The 20,529-nt window shown below is 34.0% G+C and overlaps 1 protein-coding gene across 3 annotated transcripts in view; it reads left to right on the top strand.

The window, feature by feature from the left end:
* The window catches only part of GPATCH2 (G-patch domain containing 2), a 173,886-nt gene that overhangs the window by 5,277 nt on the left and 148,080 nt on the right, over positions 1-20,529 (top strand). The window contains exons 2-6 of one of the 3 annotated variants that reach the window (XM_028104731.2): positions 4,714-5,430; positions 11,058-11,119; positions 14,148-14,330; positions 14,792-14,871; positions 14,999-16,992. In XM_028104731.2, coding sequence (XP_027960532.1) covers positions 4,714-5,430; positions 11,058-11,119; positions 14,148-14,330; positions 14,792-14,871; positions 14,999-15,031 — 1,075 coding nt within the window. In that variant the 3' untranslated portion in view covers positions 15,032-16,992. Of the gene's footprint in view, positions 1-2,554; positions 2,774-4,713; positions 5,431-11,057; positions 11,120-14,147; positions 14,331-14,791; positions 14,872-14,998; positions 16,993-20,529 lie in introns of those variants that run through there. The other 2 variants (XM_028104729.2, XM_028104728.2) reach the window with 2 other exon arrangements.

Here is a 20,529-nt window from a genome sequence, read left to right on the forward strand (position 1 = left end):
TAATTTGTGTTTTACAGAGATGAAGATGAGAATTTTACCATGTACTAGGTGATAAGGAATATTTGATTTCTTTTTCCTTATCTAGATATTTGACAGCTGTAGTCAATTACCTTTTTTGTTATATCTGAAAGATTTTTGTTTGTTTGTAATGAACTTGTTGGGTTTCTTCAGTAGACACACATATCTGTCGTCCAATTGTGTAATTATTTTATCAGTGTCCAGGCAAGGAAATTGTTCCTTAATTTTTCTGTAGATGCTATATTTTATCCTCTTAGGAATAGTAGTTATTGCTAAGAGAGTCTTCAAAAAGTAATAGTTGTTGATACAGTAGTTAGCTGTTAGTTATTGGGGGGTATCAGTTTTGGCTTTCTTGGGCTTCATCTCCTACCATGCCTGCTTATACATTGTTGACTGCTATTTGAGAGTCCTTCATTTATCAGTCAACTGCCAGTCCTTTGTGAACATATGAACAGTAGGTTTGGACTAAGCCAGCTTCCTGAGTCTTCTTTCTTGAACCAGAAACATTACGTAATGTACTACCGCCTACACAAAACCAAAATGCCTGTCTACTCAGGTCATTTCCTTTTACAAAATCCAACTTTATATAGATAATGGGACTATAATTCTATTCATTTTGAGTATTTTAAGAAAGCTATTAGTTAACTTATCTTAGATATTTTACCCAATGCAAACTATTCTCAAAAGATATCATTTCCATTGAATTCCAAATGAAGAGAAATTGTTTTATAAATGTGACTGTTATTCAAATTAACTAAGTGGTAATTCACTTAATTTTACTATAATTTAAACTTTACAACTATGCATGCTTAATAAACACAGGTTTTTATACAAGAAAGTTATATTTCCAGGTTTCCTCTTAAATAGGAAAGACCTTATTTAAGAAAAGATCTTGAAGATAAAGTGTTTCCATACAGTGATTTTCAGTGTTATTGCCAAGGAAATAAATGAGCTATTGATCACGTGATGGTCTCCTATAATGACTTTATTTCTGTGAGGCCAGTTGATGCCAGTTTTCCCTGAGAGATGTAAGTGAAGCAGCTTGACTGACTGACTCTAATATTATTGGCTCATTAACAGGGCTTTGGCTTGCAGGAGTCTGGTTAGTTGAAACTGAAGGGGAAAAAAGTGATTTGAACTCTGAGTGGCACGTATGTTAAATGTATTTTTTTCTGTGTTTTTATAGGGTTTTTAAGAAGTCTTTTTCTTTCTTTCTTTTTTTTTTTTTTTTTTTGAGAGAGAGTTGGTGGGGGGCGGAGAGAGAATATCTCAAACAGGCTCCACATCCAGCATGGAGCCAGACATGGGGCTGTATCTCACAACTCTGATTGTGAGATCATGACCTGAGCCAAAATCAAGAGTCAGACGCTTAACCAACTAAACCACCCAGGCGCCCCAAGAAGTCTTTTTAAAGTAATTGTTTTACTTGATAGTCATATCTGATTCCTATTTGAGTAGCATCATGGAATAAATTGGGTTCTTCTGGTTAAAAGTTTTTTAAGGTATTTTATTTTCTCAAAAAAAAACCAGTATAAAATCAAGTAAGGTGACAATTTTAATGATGTTATAAAGAAGTTTTGCTTACGGGGGCACCTGGGTTAACGACGCTCAGTCGTTAAGGGTCTGCCTTCAGCTCAGGTCATGATCCCGAGGTCCTGGGATCGAGCCCCGCATCTGGCGCCCTGCTCCACAGGAAGGCTGCTTCTCCCTCTCCTACTCCCCCTGCTTGTGTTCCCTCTCTCGCTGTGTCTATCTCTGTCAAATAAATAAATAAAATGTTTAAAAAAAAAAGTTTTACTTACATTGTTAGTAATACTATCAGTTATATTTTCTTAAGCTATGTTTGTTACAGCAATATTTTTTAAATGAAATTAATTGAAGATAAATTTCAATGGATTGAATCTGATTGCTAACCCTTATCTAATGTTAGGACCACCACATTTTCTTTTCTAAAGTAAAGCACTAGATTATGACTTCCGAAGTAACCTGCAATTTTAGTTGGAGATTATAATCATGCATTGAGTCAATTTCACATTAATATTTAGACCTAGTCATTCACCCATTGATAAGAAAACTAAGTCTTCAAAAAGTAAGTTACTTGAGAACCCGGTGATACTGAGTCTTCTTTTAGACAAAGGATCTTTATTATAATACATGTTAAAGTGGCTTCCAGTGAATTTTATTAAAGGTGCAATATTATATTCAGAGATAATAGGTCTTTCGGACTACATTTCTTCCAAAGAAATAGTATTGAAGGAAATGAACAAAATATTTGTTGTAATAAAAGGAAAACAAAAGGGTGATTATTAACATAGAGGTAATGGAGAAAAGACCCATTTGAATCAATGTAGTCAGAATTGTAGCCCTTTTTTGGCTTAATGCTAATTCCTATTAGATGCATATTTCTTATAATCAGATGCAAAGATCTGAAACCTGAGTAACATATAGGACCCTTTTAGTGATTCTCTAGAGTTTATTTAAAATACATATTTGAATCACCACTTTTGTTTTTTAAATGTGTGTCCATATAGGTTTTATTCATTCAGAATGCTGAAGGAGATCTGGAAAATACAAACCCACATTAAATGAGAGACTATGTCCATTTAGTTAATTACTCACAGTGTACATTTTACTGATGGCTACAGCACTGGTTCTTCAGATTCAACGCACCTCCACCACTTTCACTGCCCTGTGCCTGGCGTTGATTCAGGTCTTCCATTCCTATTTTCTGTTCAGAAGAATATATTGCCTAACTGTGAGTCATTTGACTTTACATAAACGTATATTAAATCTGTCTGAACAATTAAAATAGTACCACCTGCTGCTACAACACTCATAAACAAAAATGAGAACTGGATACTGGAATTGTGTAGTACTAGAATTCTGTTCTTGGCTATACTTAGTTGAGCATTCAGGCTCCAGAACCAGATTGCTGGAGTTTGAAACCTGTTTCTACCACTTCCTAGGTGTGTCACTTTGGGCAAATTGCCTTTAACGTCTCTGTTTCTGTGTATCTCATATACCATCTTATAGGGTTATTATGTGAGAATGAAATGACCTAATGCATGTAAAACACTTAAAAATGGGCCTAGCACATAGTAAGTACTTGTATTAGAAGCTGTATGTGTACATCATCTTATAAGTAGTAAATCCAGTTGAATCACAATGTGTGTTCTCAGGTTAAAATGAAAAAATTTAAATTTGTTAATAGGGAACTTGCAAATGCCTAAAATTATAGACTGTACAGACTGTATAAACCAGGGGTCAGCAAACTATGGCCAGCCATCACTTCGTTTTGTAAATAAAATTTTATTAGAACATAGCCATACCCATTCATTTATGTCTTGCCTAGGGCTATTTTCCCCTTACAGTGGCTGAAGTTGAATGGTTATGACAGAGACCTAATGGACTGCAAAGCCTAAAATGTTTACTATTTGTCCCTTTACAGAAAAGTGCCTACACCTGCTGTAGACTTGGAAATTATATAGACCTCTGTAGTTGAGAATATTTTGATCCCTAGGTGCTTCTAGAACTCAGAAATGATTGTTCATGATCTTTAGAAGAAAGATACGTATTTGAATTACCTATAATGTTTAAAAATTAAAAACAGTTTTGGGCACCCCATCACCAACTGATTTAGAATTTTTGGGAGTTGGGTTTAGAAAGGTCAGTATAATTTACAAAAGTTCCTAAAGAATGCTTTTTATCCTAACTGACAAGTAGATACTTTTTTCACTGGTAATATACATAGTTCACAGGTTTTTGTTTGTTTGGTTGGTTCGTTTTTTAAAAATTTTATTTATTTATTTGACACAGAGAGAGAGAGAGAGAGCGAGAAAGGGAACACAAGCAGGGGGAGTGGGAGAGGGAGAAGCAGGCTTCCCGTGGAGCAGGGAGCCCGATGCAGGGCTCGATCCCAGGACCCTGGGATCCTGACCTGAACCGAAGGCAGCCGCTTAACGACTGAGCCACCCAGGCACCCCTCTTTTTACAAAAAAAAAAAAAAAAAAGCCAAGAGATTGTCTCAGAATGAATTATAAGAAAAATGATGGGCCTTTTTAGACCAGCGAGGCTCCAGTTTGAGTAAGAACATAGGTTCTGCTTGACTGAGTTACGAGATTAGTGTGGCCTAAATATATGTCTAGTATCTGGTTAAACTCTTTTTTTACATATATTACAACAAATTTTGAAAGTACCTGCCAATCTTTACATCTCCGTCACATATCATGGTAGTGACTGGGTAGAGCATGTGGTGAGTAGAGAATTGTACAGCTTACTCCTTCATTTAGAAATCGTTGGCGGGGAAGAGGTGGTTGGAAGAAGGATTGAGAAAGTACTGTATCTGTTCTAGGAAGACTAGGGAAAGGGCAGGAGTAGACTAATGAACAATGATTTAGCAAAAATAACTTACATAATTACACAGTAAAAATATGAAATTACTGGGATATTTCATTGCTGATATTATGCTTACTGCATCTTGAAGTAATTCCTATGTTTAATGAAAGAACTTATACAAGAAAATGGAGCTTAAAAATGAGTCAGAATATTTAAAACTGATATCTTGGATAGAAAAATCACTTTTAAACATTTCTTTATAATAACTTAATTTTAGACTTAGAGTGAATTTTCTGCTGCTGTAATAAACTAGGTTAATACTGTTTTCTTTAATTTTTCTTTCTTTCTTTAAAAATGTAGGCATTTCAGTCGAACCATGGAAGAACTGGTTCATGATCTTGTCTCTGCATTGGAGGAGAGCTCAGAGCAAGCTCGAGGTGGATTTGCTGAAACTGGCGATCATTCTCGAAGCATGTCTTGTCCTCTGAAACGCCAGGCAAGGAAACGGAGAGGGAGAAAACGAAGGTCGTATAATGTTCATCACCCATGGGAGCCTGGCCACTGCTTAAGTGAAGGCACTGATTCGAGTTTAGAAGAACCAAGCAAGGACTACAGAGAGAATCACAATAATAATAAAAAAGATCATAGTGACTCTGATGACCAAATGTTAGTGGCAAAGCGCAGGCCATCATCAAACTTAAATAATAATGTACGAGGAAAAAGACCTCTATGGCACGAATCGGATTTTACTGTGGACAACCTTGGGAACAGAACTCTGCGCAGAAGGAGAAAGGTAAAACGCATGGCAGTGGACCTCCCACAGGACATCTCTAACAAACGGACAATGACCCAGCCCCTTGAAGGTTGTAGAGATCAGGAGATGGACAATGACAGAGCTTACCAATATCAAGAGTTTACCAAGAACAAAGTCAAAAAAAGGAAATTGAAAATAATTAGACAAGGGCCAAAAATCCAAGATGAAGGAGTAGTTTTAGAAAGTGAGGAAATAAGCCAGACCAATAAGGACAAAATGGACTATGAAGAACAAAAAGTTTCAGATGAACTCATGAGTGAAAGGTGACTTTTATATTCTCTAAGTATAAAAATATGTGTCTCCATTGTTTGTGCTTGAATGTGTTTTGTATTTTAATTCTATTTTTAAATTATTATAATAATATAAAATATAATAATAGTGATATTACTGTTTAACCATGGTTATATTTCCTTATAATTTACGATGGTTAGTACAAAACAAAATTGCTTATTTGATTTACATGAAGTCTTTGGTTGTGTTATAAAGACTTAATTTTCAGCTATAAAGAGAAAAGGAAATGGTTTTTCAATGGGAATGAATGTGCTTTTGAATAACAGCACATTTGTAACTCTTAGAATTGGATTTATAATTATTTATTTGTTTAATTATAGAGCTTTAGCCTTTGGTGCTTTTTAGTGTCACAATTCATCAGTTTATTTTGATTCTTGAGAATCAAAAGATGATATCACTTCAATGTGTATGGCTTGATATTTTAAGAAGTCTGTAGATTGCTGGGAATTCTGATCATTTATGAATTGTAAAACCTAATTCTTGTCATTAGACAAATAAGAAAAGCAATGATCCTTGGGCAGCTAGTCTAATCTATTTATTCTAGAAAGCAGGTATACCACAATAATCATTAAGTACTATTTTGACAGCGTCAAAAGGTAAGTGATCATTTTTCTTTTACACAGAACTAATGCTACTGCAGGAAATGAGAAAGTATTGACACTGTTCATCCCTTTAGGCATCTTCTTAAAACCAAACACAGAACTATGATCCAGAAAAAAAAAAAATTCCTTACTGGGAAAGAATATTTTATTTTAATTTGTAAGATTGGCATCATTTTAATCATGTAGATTGTGAACTATGGATTTAATATATATATATTTAATAATCATATATATATATATTTGCTTATAAATATGATTACAAACATGAATCAGACCTGGTAAAAGTTTATAGGATGGGCCCTTTATTGGAGATGGTTTGCTATTTATGTAATTTTTCTGAAGAAGTAAAAATTGCTCCAAAAAAAAAAAAAATGTTTAAGGAAGGCTTTGAAAAGTTTATGGTATCTGCTTTTCTTCCAAAAAAGTGTACATTTTTATACCAGAATGAAAATTATTTCTATGGTAGTGTTGGGCCATTGTAACTGAGGACCACTTAGCCTTACTTGTAAGTGATTAATTTGCTCAGCTGCTGGGAGGGAGGGTGTGTGGCAGTGGAGATAAGTGTCCATTTCTGGATTATTTACAGATTACTTGCTTTTAGGATTGATCCTCCAAGCCCTTCTTTTATTGATGTCTGCCTTTTATCGACAGATACCTACCCTGGAAGAAAAATGAGATGAAACTCTTCATTTTTCTTCATTGTAAAAAATATTTGAGTATCTATTAGGTATGATCAGGCTACCCAGCAGTCAACAGCCCAGGTACAAATTTTCGAAGAGGATGTTTTCACTCCAGAATAACTTTTTTAAATACTTTTTATTTTATTCGTCTTTTTTTTTTAGGTTTATTTATTTTAGAGAGAGCACACTGGGGGGCGGGGGTATGACAGAGAAGAGGGAGAATCTCAAGCCAGCTCTGTGCTGAGCGTAGAGCCTGACTTGGGGGCTCAGTCTCACAACCCCAAGGTCATGACCTGAACCGAAACCAGGAGTCGCACACTTAAGACTGTACCACCCAGGTGACCTTTCTTTTATTTTAAACTTAGCTATGTAACTATTTTTATTGTCACCTAAGAGTTAGATGCATATTCCTTCTGTGGGAAGATTACTAAATAAGACAGATCCTGTTGCCTACAGCCCCATAGTTTGGAATAGCAGATAAGCAAACAATGAAAATGAAGTGTGCTGAGTAGAAAATACTGGTGAAGGAAGACTTCCTGAAGGAGCTGAGGTTTAAGCAAGCACTGAGTGTTGTTCAGATATTGGATAGGGAGGGAAATGGCAATCCTGGATGGAGGGAACAGCTTGTGCAAATGCTTGGATCGTGAAGCAAAGTGACGTATCTGGGAAAGTACATGTAATTGATTATTTCTAGAACAAAGTGGTGGTTGAGGCCACAGCAGTAAGCTTGTCATGAAGGTCTTGTGTGCTATGGCAGTTTGGATTTCATCATGTAAGTAATGGGAAGCCAGTGAAGAATTTTTAATTATGAAGAAACTCAATTAGATTTACATGTTCTCAAGGAACATGATCTCAGTAACTGTTTTATTTAGCTTTCACTGACCTCGAATCTATCCTTAGGTGAGGGGTAAATTATGGCAGTGATAGTAGAGGGAAAAGAAATAGAGCAATTTTAAGAGTTGGAATCAATGGAAGGTTGACTGTATTTGGGAGGATGAATGAGAAAGAAGATTCTCAGATGATGTGTTGGTTTCAAGAATAAAAAATACAGGAAATGAACAGATTGGGGCAGAGGATTGGGATTGCTGTACAAACATTAATTTGACAACCATTTGTGGAGTATATCGTGCTAAAAAAAATGGGAAGAGGTGTCCTTGGAGATAAGCCATAATGGCTGTCAGATGCTGAAAATGAAAAACCTTGCTTTATTAGAAGTTCTTGTTCTGATTTATTGAACATGCTAACAACTACATGATATACTTGGAGCAACTAGCTAGATGTCAATGAGGTGAAATATAAATAAGGAAACATATTGTTTAAAACACGTGTAAAAAGATCCCAAAAGAAGACAAGGATTGTTAGGGACTAAGCTGCTTTTAGAGGAGGGGGGGTCTGATTTCCTTCTGTCTTTAAGAAAAGTAAATAAGATAAAGACAGGGAGGCAAACCATAAGAGACTCTTAAATATAGGAAACAAACTGAGGGTGGCTGGAGAGGAAGTAGGGTGGGGGATAATTGGGGGATGGGCATTAAGGAGGGCACTCAGTATAATGAGCACTGGGTGTTATATGCAGCTGATGAATCACTAAATTCTAACCCTAAAGCTAAAAATACCCTATATGTTAAGTAAGTTGAATTTAAATAAAATCTTAAGAAAAAAAAAAAGAGAAGAGAGAGAAGATTGGGATATGAGTTGGAAAAAGAACATAAATAAAAGGACCAGAGATGGAGATGGGAAGAATTTAGGTAGGGCTCATCCCTACAGAGTCTTGAAATCCACATTTAATCCAACAAGTATGGGGAAGTAATTTTAGATTTTTAATAGAAAACATTTTATTTTATTTAATTTATATATATGTGCATAGATACATGCATGTTTTGTAAACTTTTCCTTTTAGAATACTTTTGGGTTTATAGAAAAGTTGCAAAGATAGTGCAGAGATTTTCTGTATCTCCTGTACCCAGTTTCCCCTGCTGTTAATGTCGTACATTACTCTGATACACTTGTCAGAATTAATAAGCCAGTGTTGATGCATTATTAACAAAAGTCAGTACTTTATTAGAATTTCCTTGTTTTTCTTTAATGTCCTTTTTCTGTTCCAGGATCCCATCCAAGATGTCATAATATTTTTAGTCAGCAAGTTATATTTGTAAACAATGAGCCTGGTTGTATGTAGAATATTAAAAGAGGTAAATCTGAACTCAGAAATTAGAAAACCATTGTACCCCCCCCAGAAAAAGAGCACATAGTTTCACATTTCACAGTCCTTTATCTATAAATCTGAAGTCTGAAAGCTGTGAAAAACTAACTCATTTGTGGCCAGACCTAGCTTGACCTGGATTTAATGTGGATATTCATTCATTTATTTGAAAAAATATATTAATAGGTTTGATTCTGGAGTTCTACCCCAAACCCCTATTAGGCATTTTAGAGCATATCTTTCCAAAATTTGAAAAATTGTGAATTTTAAATTCATGTTACCTCAAGGATTTCAGAAAAAGAATTGTGACTCAAGGTATGTAGGATAAGGCCCTGTATTAGGGTGTGTTGATACAGGCAAACAAGAAAGCACTACGCAATCACAGAAGAGGAAAAAAATAAAAATCAACAGTAGTTTGGACAGCTAAATAGCAAAATGATGAAGTTTTTGAAGTGTTTTTAATAGTCAGACATCACTGTGCATAGGAGAGCATGTGCATTTGTAAATAAGAAATTATGGATGTGATTGTCTAAGAAAGTATTCTTTGATTAACACTTGTGCAGTATAGGGAGCTTTATATATTCTCCTAACATGAAGAAAGTTAAAGAAAAATGTACTAACTTAGAGTTCCTAGGGAAAATGTGCCATTTAATAAATCCTTATACTTTTTTATTTTTTAAAAATCAAATAATTGAAATGATATTCCATATTCAGAAAACATAGAGATTTAGTATGTACTATGGTGAGCACTGAATTGTGTAAGACTGATGAATCACAGACCTGTGCCCCTGAAACAAATAATATATGTTAATAAAAAAATTTAAAAAAAAGGAAACATAGGGATTTAGATCTCATCTATAATTTTAATCCTAAACTCTCAATTTAAATATTTTTAAAATGGATTAATTTTTTTAAGATTTTATTTATTTATTTATTTGATAGAGACAGCAAGAAAGGGAATATAAGCAGGAGGAGTGGGAGAGGGAGAAGCAGGCCTCCCGCGAAGCAGAGTGCCTGATACAGGGTTCAATCCCAGGATCCTGGGATCATGACCTGAGCTGAAAGCAGACCCTTGACGACTGAGCCACCCAGGCTCCCCACAGATTAATTTTTTTAAACAGATTAGTTTTGTTTAGTAAGTCAGCTTACAGGGTTGTACATGTTAACCAGAAAAGTATTATAAAATTCTCCAAGGGCAACTTCCTGATTGGTTAAAATTAAGAATTACAGGAAAAGAGAGTATATGAGAATTTTTAAAGAACCTTATCAATTTTATTTAGAGGCCAAGCCTTTACTACATGATCTGCTTTTTTGTGTTTTTTTTAACTAGATTTTCATATAAGCATGGCTTCTATTATAACTAATAGTGACAGTTCATGTCAGTCGAATATCTCCTCTATTTGTTTTAATTTGTATGTGAAATAGGACTTTGTATCACACTCGAACTTCTATGGAAGTAGGAGAACCTGTTATTTTTACATATACTCTCCTTAATTATATTGGCAATATTCCATATTTTGCTCAGTTTTTACTCAGAGAGATTTTAACTTTGATTTAATGGATTGTTACCATTGTAAACTTTTTTCTTCCTTGCCAGGTAATAGAGTTGTTGTGCATTCTTAAGTAATGTCTTTTCTGGAATATTTGCAAATGTGGTCACGAAAAGTAATTTCATCTCAGGCCCTTGTATTTCATATGCTGAAGAAAGGCTTAGCCTGCTTTTGATTGAGACTTTCCCCATTTTATTGAGCAGTGGTGTTCCGGGCTCAGGCTGAATAGCATGGCGTAAGAAAGGAGCAGTAAGCATTTGATGAAAGCAGATAATAAAATACATCAATTGTGTCAGCACCTCGTTGCAGTCACATCTGGCTTACTGTCAGGGTCCCATTAGATTCCTGTGGTTTTATGTGCCAAAAATAATATGCTCTGTAGTTAATGGAACCAGAATATTTGCAGTTTGATTAAAAAAAAAATCATCTTTTCTTTCAGATCTTTGTCAGGCTTAAGTTTCATCTCTGAGCTGCCATGTCTCTTTAAAATTTTACGACTGAGAGATCAATTGTTCTTTTGATCTGTTTTTTTGTTGTTTTTTTTTTTTTCCTTTTCCCTTATTACAGTGATTCCAGCAGTCTCAGCAGCACTGATGCTGGCTTATTTACCAATGATGAGGGAAGACAAGGTACTGAAATGCTATTTTTTTATTCCTTTGGAAAAATGTCTTCATTTTAAAGTTGTGCTTATTACTAGTTATTTCTTACGTTGATGATGGCAACCCATTTAACTTAAACACACCTACCTAGTGGACTGGGGTTTAGTTCTTTTTTATACTATGAACAGTATCCTGTCTTCATGACCTAAAGTAATTGATTATCTTCAAAAGCTAGCATGTGGAGCTAATAATATTAAGGGAGGATTATCTTCCTTAAGAAAGCTTTACATACCTCGGTCTTTTCAATTTTGTCTCTTAGCGAGTTCACAAGACACTGGTTCTCATTCTCCACCTGATTCCAAATGTATTTAATACTGTTTAAGCATTAATAAAGGTGGATTTGCAAGTCATTTGTCATTTTTATTCAGCCGTGACATTTATTCATCCTCCCTAGTTTCTAAGTAATTAGACAGTTTTAATGAATTCAATATTGTAAACTGTTAAAACAGTCATGTCTTACAACTTAGGTCTTTTACATCTTTGAAGTTCCCTGAAGCTTTTCACACTTTCACATGGCATTATTTTGAAACCACCTATTTGGGAAGAAAATAGGAAAAACCTTAATAAGAGGGCAGGAAGCATACCTGCAAATGTTATCTGCCTTTCTTGAGAATCTTTAGAGGAAAGCAGTAAGTTCTAAGGGGTAAAAAAAGACCCAAAACTTACTGTTTTAAATTATAAATAGTCTAATGATAGGAAAAAAGAAGAAAATAATAGCTACCTAGGCATTTTTTTCTTAGTCTGTTCATTCCTCTTGGTAGGAATAAAATAAATTGATCATTCATTTTGGCTTATTTACAAACCCATATATATTCCAGATAAATAGGTACATACTGTTTTAAAGACCATAGACTTTTTAAAGTTAAGAGACTTTGCTGAAATATGCTAGAACCTCAGGGCTCAGAGTGAGTTTGACTACCTTGATAATATACCTAAATTCTCATTTAAATACATGTATCTACTCAGTTATTATAAGTGTTGCATTTGGTAATGAAAGGAAATGAAAAAACTTTTTTTTTTAAGATTTTATTTATTTATTTGACAGAGAGAAACACAGCGAGAGAGGGAACACAAGCAGGGGGAGTTGGAGAGGGAGAAGCAGACTTCCCTTGGAGCAGGGAGCCCGATGCGGGGCTCGATCCCAGGACCCTGAGATCATGACCTGAGCCAAAGGCAGTTGCTTAATGACTGAACCACCCAGGCGCCCCAAAAAAAAACTTAAAAAAAAAATAACTTTCGGACAAGTCTGTCCATCTTTGAAAAACTTTGAATGGTTTAAAATAATATGCTAGTATTTATTATGAGCTTATTATATTTTACATTTCTAAGTGCTTTTTTCATTCAGTTTACTTTAGGTTTTTATATTATTCTTAAGAAAACCCTGGGAGATTCTTTTTTGGGAGGTATGATGAAACCTAGGCTCATAGTGTTGAGGTACCTTACCCAGTGTCACATAACACTACAATTCTAATTGGTCTGACTTCAGAGCTCAAATTCTTAATCTTTAGCTATTTGATTTCCCTGCTAAGAACAAGGTTGTGTATCACATCAAAAATAAAATAACCTCATTTTTGTATAATAACATTGTTTCAGTTGGAATCAAGATGGAAGGTAATTAGTTTCAAGTGACTCCCTTTCTTTTCTTGTACCTATACCTGTTATAGGAAATGTTAATACAATTCTCAGTAAAAGTACTAATATTTATGTGCTTTGAAATGTGCGTTTTTTTAAATTAATTTTTATTAAATCCTCAATTGAAATAAACTGGTGGCGTTGCTTTTGCAAATGCTTTAAACTTTTCACTCGCTCGTAATTTGAAGTATGGCTGTTCCTCGTAAAGTCATTTTCAGTTGAAGCTTTTGTTTTTGTCCTAGTTTGCTTTTAAAAAATACTTGTACTAAGAGATTTTGGAAATCAGAAATCTCTTTCTGTAAAGGGGAAAACTTTATGGCAGTTGTGATGACCCTCTTAAAAACCAGAATTAGTAGTTTTTCTAAGATGAATCATGAAGACTTTAGTCAATCTAGGATCATGTTCAAAAAACTATTTGTCACCTATTTTTAAAAGCCATCTGCCTTCTTCTGTATTTTTTCCCCTTATTCCTGTTTTAAAAACAAAATACTGTTGATTCACATTTTCTTTTAAAAACAAAATACTGTTGATTCACCGGTACATTTTAAACTGAATTTTAAATGGAACATTTCTCCATGGTTAACACTCGTGGGTGTTCCCAAAAGTCCACCTTACTATGGATAGTGTTCTGTCTTAAAAATACCTTGCTTCTCATAGTCCAGTAATAGTTTCTTTGTTAACTCTGTGGTATTGTCACTTTTCATTTAAAATCTACTTTTTCACAACTATTTCTTAATGAACTTAATCAGATTAATTTCATTTAGTCACATCTGTTCTTGATCATTTCCCCTTTTACACTTCATACAAATCATGAAATTAAGCTAATTGTATACCATTATTAGCTGCAGAGAACAGGTTCTACAGTTTTATACTTCAAATTCACTGTAGGAGATTAAGGCTTGTTTTTCTTTAATTTGGAAAGGGTAGTAACTTAAATGGATTTCTCTACAGTTTTTGCCCTAGAATTAACCAGTATTACTGTTTTTCACATTTTTTAATTGATTCTAAAACATAGCAGCTTATGTTGGCAGTTCTTGTTGTAGTGTTAAAAAATATTTTAATGAAGCTGTGGTGTAGAATGAGAAGTTTTCTGTACTGATTATGTAAATGATTACCAGGTAAAATACAGGATCCCCTGTTAAATTTGATTTTTAGGTATATAACAAATAATTTTTTAATGTAAGTGTGTCCCATGCAGTATTTAGACATACTAAAAATTTTGTGCAGTTACTGTATATTTATATGAAAAATCCTTTCTCTGGAATTCAGATTTAATTGCTATCTTGCATTCTTTAAATCAAAATCTGATAACTCTATATTTGGATAATAAAACTGAGTCTTTGGGGGATTTCTTGTATTTGCACAGGTGATGATGAGCAGAGTGACTGGTTTTATGAGAAGGAGTCAGGTGGAGCTTGCGGCATCACTGGAGTTGTACCCTGGTGGGACAAGGAAGACCCTACCGAGCTAGACAAAAATTTACCAGATCCTGTCTTTGAAAGTATCTTAACTGGTTCTTTCCCTCTTATGTCACATCCGGGAAGAAGAGGTCAGTAGCACTTGCTGACTGCTGAATATGATGGGCTTAGAGTGAATCTAGGAATATCCATTAAAAGAGGATAGGCTAAAATGGAAATGAAAGTGTCTAAACACAGATGCTATAAAGACACATGTCCCCCAGTAATTCAGCTACTACATTAATCACGCATTCTAATTATTAGAAAGATTGACTTGCCTCCTTGCTAGGACCAGTGTGAAAATGTTGAAATGTTAGAAAGGTAAATTAGGAGGAAAGAAAAACCCTGAATAATACCATAAATCTTAAATAATCAGTGGTTGTGTGCTAAGCTCATTAGAACCCTACTAGGCATTGGTTCAGATCTTTTAAGTGTGTTTTGCATTTTCCCCACTACTATATAAGACGTTTCCTACCTCCGACTTATTTTGAATTCTGTATTGATAGGAACAATGATCATAGAATCTCCTAAATTGAGGACTTTGATTTTCCAGGTTTCCAAGCTAGACTCAGTCGCCTTCATGGAATGCCTTCCAAGAACTTTAAAAAATCAGGAGGGACCACAACTTCAATGGTAGGCATGCTTTTTTGTTTAATTGTCATGTTTGGAAATGTATCCATTTCTATGGAATAAAAAGCCACATCCTCATCCTTTATTCATATTCTAATGTTATACTTAAAAATAATCCATTTTTTTGTAGGCTACAAACTGGACCAGTGAGATTCCCCTATAAACCAAATCTTCTAATGCTAATAAATTAGTTACGTTTTGAACATCTGGGGAATGACATTCGAGGGAACCTGGCTCCTGTCCTCTTCCCCTGGAGGAATATCACTGAAGTGAGAGCCTCTTTGATGAAAAGATGGGGCTGTTTTTGCTGTGGAGGACTGGTATTCTTCCTTTAGTCAGAAGTGAACCTGGTTGGGGAGGCTTTCTAGGGATCTAGGCTGGCCCAGGGTGGGTGGAACTACTGTAAATTTTATATATTTTTCTCTTTTATGATTTTTTTTTACATTGAATCCATTTGTGTATTACTTGCTTTGCCAAAATACTAACAAAACCTAGAAAATGGAAAACTTCCAGATCTCACATAAGTATTCCTTAATGTTTATATTGTGACTGGTTAAGAACTAATTTTTACATCTCTGACTGTTGTAAATAAACATGATGCATTGACATTTATGGCTCATTTTTAGAGAAGTCTTACATAACCAGCATTATTTAAAATATCTGCATTTTACTCAGGGTATTTTAACAAGGGCTAAGATGAGTAGTAGGTAAGGTTGATAATCTTTACTAGAATTTCTGTTTTGTTCAGTTTGCTTTCTACTTGGAAAATCTGCTCTGTATTGCAAACCCATTGTATTTTATAGTGTAGTGTTCATTGTACTACAAAAAAGAATCATCCTAGTTTTAAAGCTAACTACAGTGATAACTAGTCTGTGCTAGTAGAATCATTTATTATTACTTTTTAAATTATCTGCTCTGTCTGATACCTGCAACCACTCAAAATTATCATTTTGGCTTAGAGCTTCTGGAAATCATGTGAAAGCTGGTATTTCAACTAATACTGTATGCCTCTGAATCATATTGTCATGTTTAAAAGTGAGAGCTGCTTGCACACCCTTGGCAGACCATATGTGTCACTGTGAGTGTCAGAAATACTTGCATGAGCTCATTTTCACAAGCAGAGGGGAAAATGTAACATTTCTATTGATGGTATAATTTATAGACACTCTACAACATTCAGGCCATTTGAATTCTTCAAAATGGTATGTTAAAATGATGAGTATTTTTTATTACGTTCCCATAATGGATGAAAACTGTGATTTAATACATGTATTTTTATATTGTTGTATGGATTAATTGTTAATTCAGCATTTAATGGATAACTTAAATATGGTGATTGGGAAAGAAACTTAAAGTTGACATTTCTTTTACCTAAAGGTATTACAATCTGAAAGATTTCAGAAAATGTGTTAAGCAGAAAGCGTGTGACATCTTTTAGATTGCTTGTCTAAACTGGAGAGATTAAATATGATAAAGTGCAACTTTGAGTATCTTTACCTTTGCATATTTAAAGTGATATTTTAGAGGTACAATAATGTGGTGTTTGGTCATTGTAAGTAAGCTTTTTTTGTGCTGTGTCCTTTAGAGTAAAAATTCGTGATTTTTTTTCTGAATTACATAAATGCTTTTATTTTATTTTGTATAATGACTGCCTTTTAGATCTGAATAAGTCACTTTAAAACCTTGGCCTATGAACTTTGCCTTACCAATCATGAATCTAGATGAATGCTATCTAGTTCTTGGTTCAGTTTTACCTATTTTTATTTTTGGTTCACTGCTTGCTTGAGCATAGATGGGATTTGTAGCCCATTTTCTAGGCTTATTGCAATCTCACTGTGGTATTTTATAGAAGCTATTACATCTGATAGGCCAGCTTCATGGTATTGATGATACATGGCTTAACCATAGTAAAAGCTGCCTTCACTCTCTAAATTGTAAAAAGGTGATTAAGTTTCACTTGATGGAGAAATACTATATGTGTGTGTTTATCATCGAACTAGTGCATTAGGCCATAAACTGTTTTCCTGGTCTACATTTTTTTGTATTCAAATTTTACTGAAGACAATGGGCTCCTTCAGGCTTCCTTTCTTTCAATCCTGAATTGTCCTTGTTTGGATTTTTAAGTACTGTAATTTTTTTTTTTCAATAAAATATCTGACTTGGACAAGAAAGGTAAGAGTTCCAATTTGTGCTGATATTTTTAAATTCCTCTGCTAAGTTTTGTTGTTGCTGTTGTTGCTCATGGTGTCCATATCATATGTAACAGTCTAGTCTTAAAAATCATAATCTCACAAAACAGTCATATTTAAACAGTACCCATGACATCCAGAAATAAGAATTCAATTTAATTCCTCAGACTTTCACACTGGAAAGCCAGATTGCTTTGAAGAGAGATTAATTTTCTGAGCAAAGTCAGACACATGTAGCTACAACCCATGAAACAGAATGGCAACGAAAGGTTTCTTTCTCTTACGCAGATGAGTAGTGACTGCACAGATATAGTCATGACCTTTGAAGGAAATGACTGAACAATTTTTCACTGAAATATTAATGGAAACATTCTTGGGAGTGAAGTTTTCAATTGGATTTTTCATTATTCACCATAGTTATGTTCTCTAAAGTCACCCTGAACACTAATTAGCAAATACTGAACAATTGCTCCTAAGGGAAATACCAGGTTAGGTTCCTATGAGCCTCCGGTCATGACATTTTTATCAGTCGATCAATACATAACCTTGTTTTACGTATCTTTGTGTCTAAAAACACCTTACTTAATATATATAGTTGATTCATTAACATTAAACTCATGACCAACAGCACTATAACCCATGCCTGAACTAAGCTGATCTAACGCAAGTATTTCTCCTCAAGGCACATCATGGCTTTCTTATGCTTAGGAACCCATGTCAGCGCTTCAGCCCTGTGCTTGGGGTTCATTTAAAACAATGAATTGCAAAAAACACAAAACTGAAAAATGTGGCACCAAATAAACCACAAAAACAACACTTTTTACAGAGTTAGAGCTGAAACAGGAATGGGTACTGTTGTCTTTTTTGACCTCAGTGGGGAATGCACACATGCACCAGGGGACAAATTTTTCAATGCTCCTGAATGACCCTAGAAGTGCTACAAGGACTGACTTGAGAGTGGGGCATCTGGCTGGCTCAGTTGGTGGGGCGTGTGACTCTTAATCTTGGGGGTATAAGTTCGAGCCCCACGTTGGGTAGAGAGGTGACTTAAAAATAAAATTTAAAAAAGAATTGATTTGGGGGTTACAGATACATGTTAGTGAGTAGGCAAATTTGTACATGTGGAACTCTCAAATAGTAATGAGGATTGACTCTAGTTTTGTCAAGGGCAAAGTGGTATTACAGATAAGTTGGAGGTTTTGGAGTCTGAACTTGGTGAATCCCCACTCTGGTTCTTCTTTTTACTTTTAAAAACAAATTGAACCTCATCTTCTCTTTCTGTTAAATAGAGACAATATTTAATTTGCAGAAGTGTTGTCAGGATTAAATGAGGTTATTTGTACATCATAGGTCCAGAACCATTTTTGTCGCATATTATATATTTAATAAATGATAGTTACTGTTATTATTATTAGATATACTAAATACAGAATGTCCTGATTTAGAGAACATTTGTATTATGGGTCAAAATGCAAAATATTATAAACTTTTTATACTTTATATATGATATGCCTTTATATTTAATATTTAAAGTGCTTTATATTGCAACCTTTTATAAAGTTTCTTTTATATTTCATATATATTTGAGCCAGTCTTTATCTTTAATAGTCTGTGAAGAATAATTTCAGGTGAATTTTAGATGGACAGCCACTGCATTAAATCTCAAACCCTAATTGCAGATTAAAAAGCTGTTCTAAATAACTCTCCCTAACTAACCCTCAATCATTAGGCCATTCATTTGCAGAAGGACTTACACTGTTTAGGAGGTTTTGGACCAGAGTTACCTAATTTTTAAAAATAATTTTGCCTATATACATGACAGGCGAATGTAGTAACAGTTCTGAGAATTTAATGTTGAAAGAAATAACTATTGCTGTACTTCTGTTAGAATAAAGCACTGATTTATTGGAGCGCGGTTAACAAGCCTCTAATATTTACCTCTTTTAGGAGAATTAAGCAAATGAAAATTAATTCTGAGGAATATTCTGAGACCATTATCCAGGAGATGCAGAGTGAATCTCCTGTATTTCCAGAATTTTTGCCTCAAGTACAATTCAGAGTGAATAATCCTCAGAATAATGATCCATCAGAGATACATATTTTGGGATATAGCATTCATAAAGTGAATCCAATTACCCTGACTTAAGCATAGCATTTCAGTTAGCCAAGATATCCTACCCCTAAGCATCTTAATTAATCATTGTTCTCTATAGACAAGAGATTTTTGAAAAAAAAGTTTTTAAACTGATGGTCTTAGAACAGGTGTTACATTTTTCTAAGTTAGCATTCAAATTGAGTGGTCGTTGAAAGATCGGGAAATAAATGACTCCATTTAAAATATACTACCTAAAATCCAACATTAATATTACATAAGGAATTGTACCTAAAGGTTGTAAGGTTCTGTTTAAAAATCTTATTATCATATCAGTCCAGTTTTTTTTGTATACATGAAATGAGAACAAGTATAGTGGTGATGGTGGTGGTTATTCTGTCAAAGAAAATGAATCTGATTTAAGGGACTATTTATTTACATGTGTTTCTCAAGTTAAATATCTGAAAAAAATGTGAACATCAACCCTTAATCTAAAATGTCATGCTGTACAAGTAAGCATACTGTTATATCCACCAATGAAATAGCCCTCAAAATAATTTATATCTGTTTAGAATCTTGAGTCATTTCATTGTGTAAGAGAAGGGAATATTGTATATATTTTCCTTCTCTGAAGTATATCATGGAAGACCAGACCAGATTTCATGAGTGGCATATTGATAATGGTAATGGTACTATAATGATTTACTCTGTCTTGCTCAACCTTTGTTTTATTGTTTCTTAGGTTACTAGAGTGGGAATATTTAGTCTGATTTACAGCCTTTTACAACAGAAGGGCCCTTTTAAATGGATTTGATTTAAATAGGGGAACTACATAAACTTTTCTCTTAGACTAGTCTAAGAAATTTTATAATAGAAAACATCTAAAATGATTTTTAAAAATACACACGGTGTGTGTCCTCAACTGTAATCTGGCCATGTGCTAATTATCTGATATTTTTCAGTGGAATTCAATAACTAAATGCTTAATTATAATCTCTGAATTGATATTTGTTTTTATCCTTAAAGCATTTTTGGCTACTCTGCAGAATCCAAGAAGAATATATATTTAGAATTTTCTTATATTCTAAATATATATCACATATATTCTCATCTATTACTGTTTGTTAATAATTTAGTTTTTATCTTATCTCAAAGTCAGCTTGAGATCCAGATTTCATGCTGGAAATTAATACTTTTTTTCTTAGAACTTATTTTGAGATAAAGTAGATTTTGTATCATACAGAAGTACTGCTTAGTAGAATTGTAATAAATATTTCTTCTACAGAAGACATTTTGATAGTGTCTCTTGTTTGATTTAAAATTCTCTATTTTTGGTGTCGTTATTCACCTTACATTTTACATATAAATTTAATACCTATA

Source organism: Eumetopias jubatus, unplaced genomic scaffold (genome assembly GCF_037043125.1).
Source record: "Eumetopias jubatus isolate StellerSeaLion01/CBP00866 unplaced genomic scaffold, mEumJub1_p1.0 scaffold_12, whole genome shotgun sequence".
In the NCBI taxonomy this organism is placed as follows: Eukaryota; Metazoa; Chordata; class Mammalia; order Carnivora; family Otariidae; genus Eumetopias; species Eumetopias jubatus.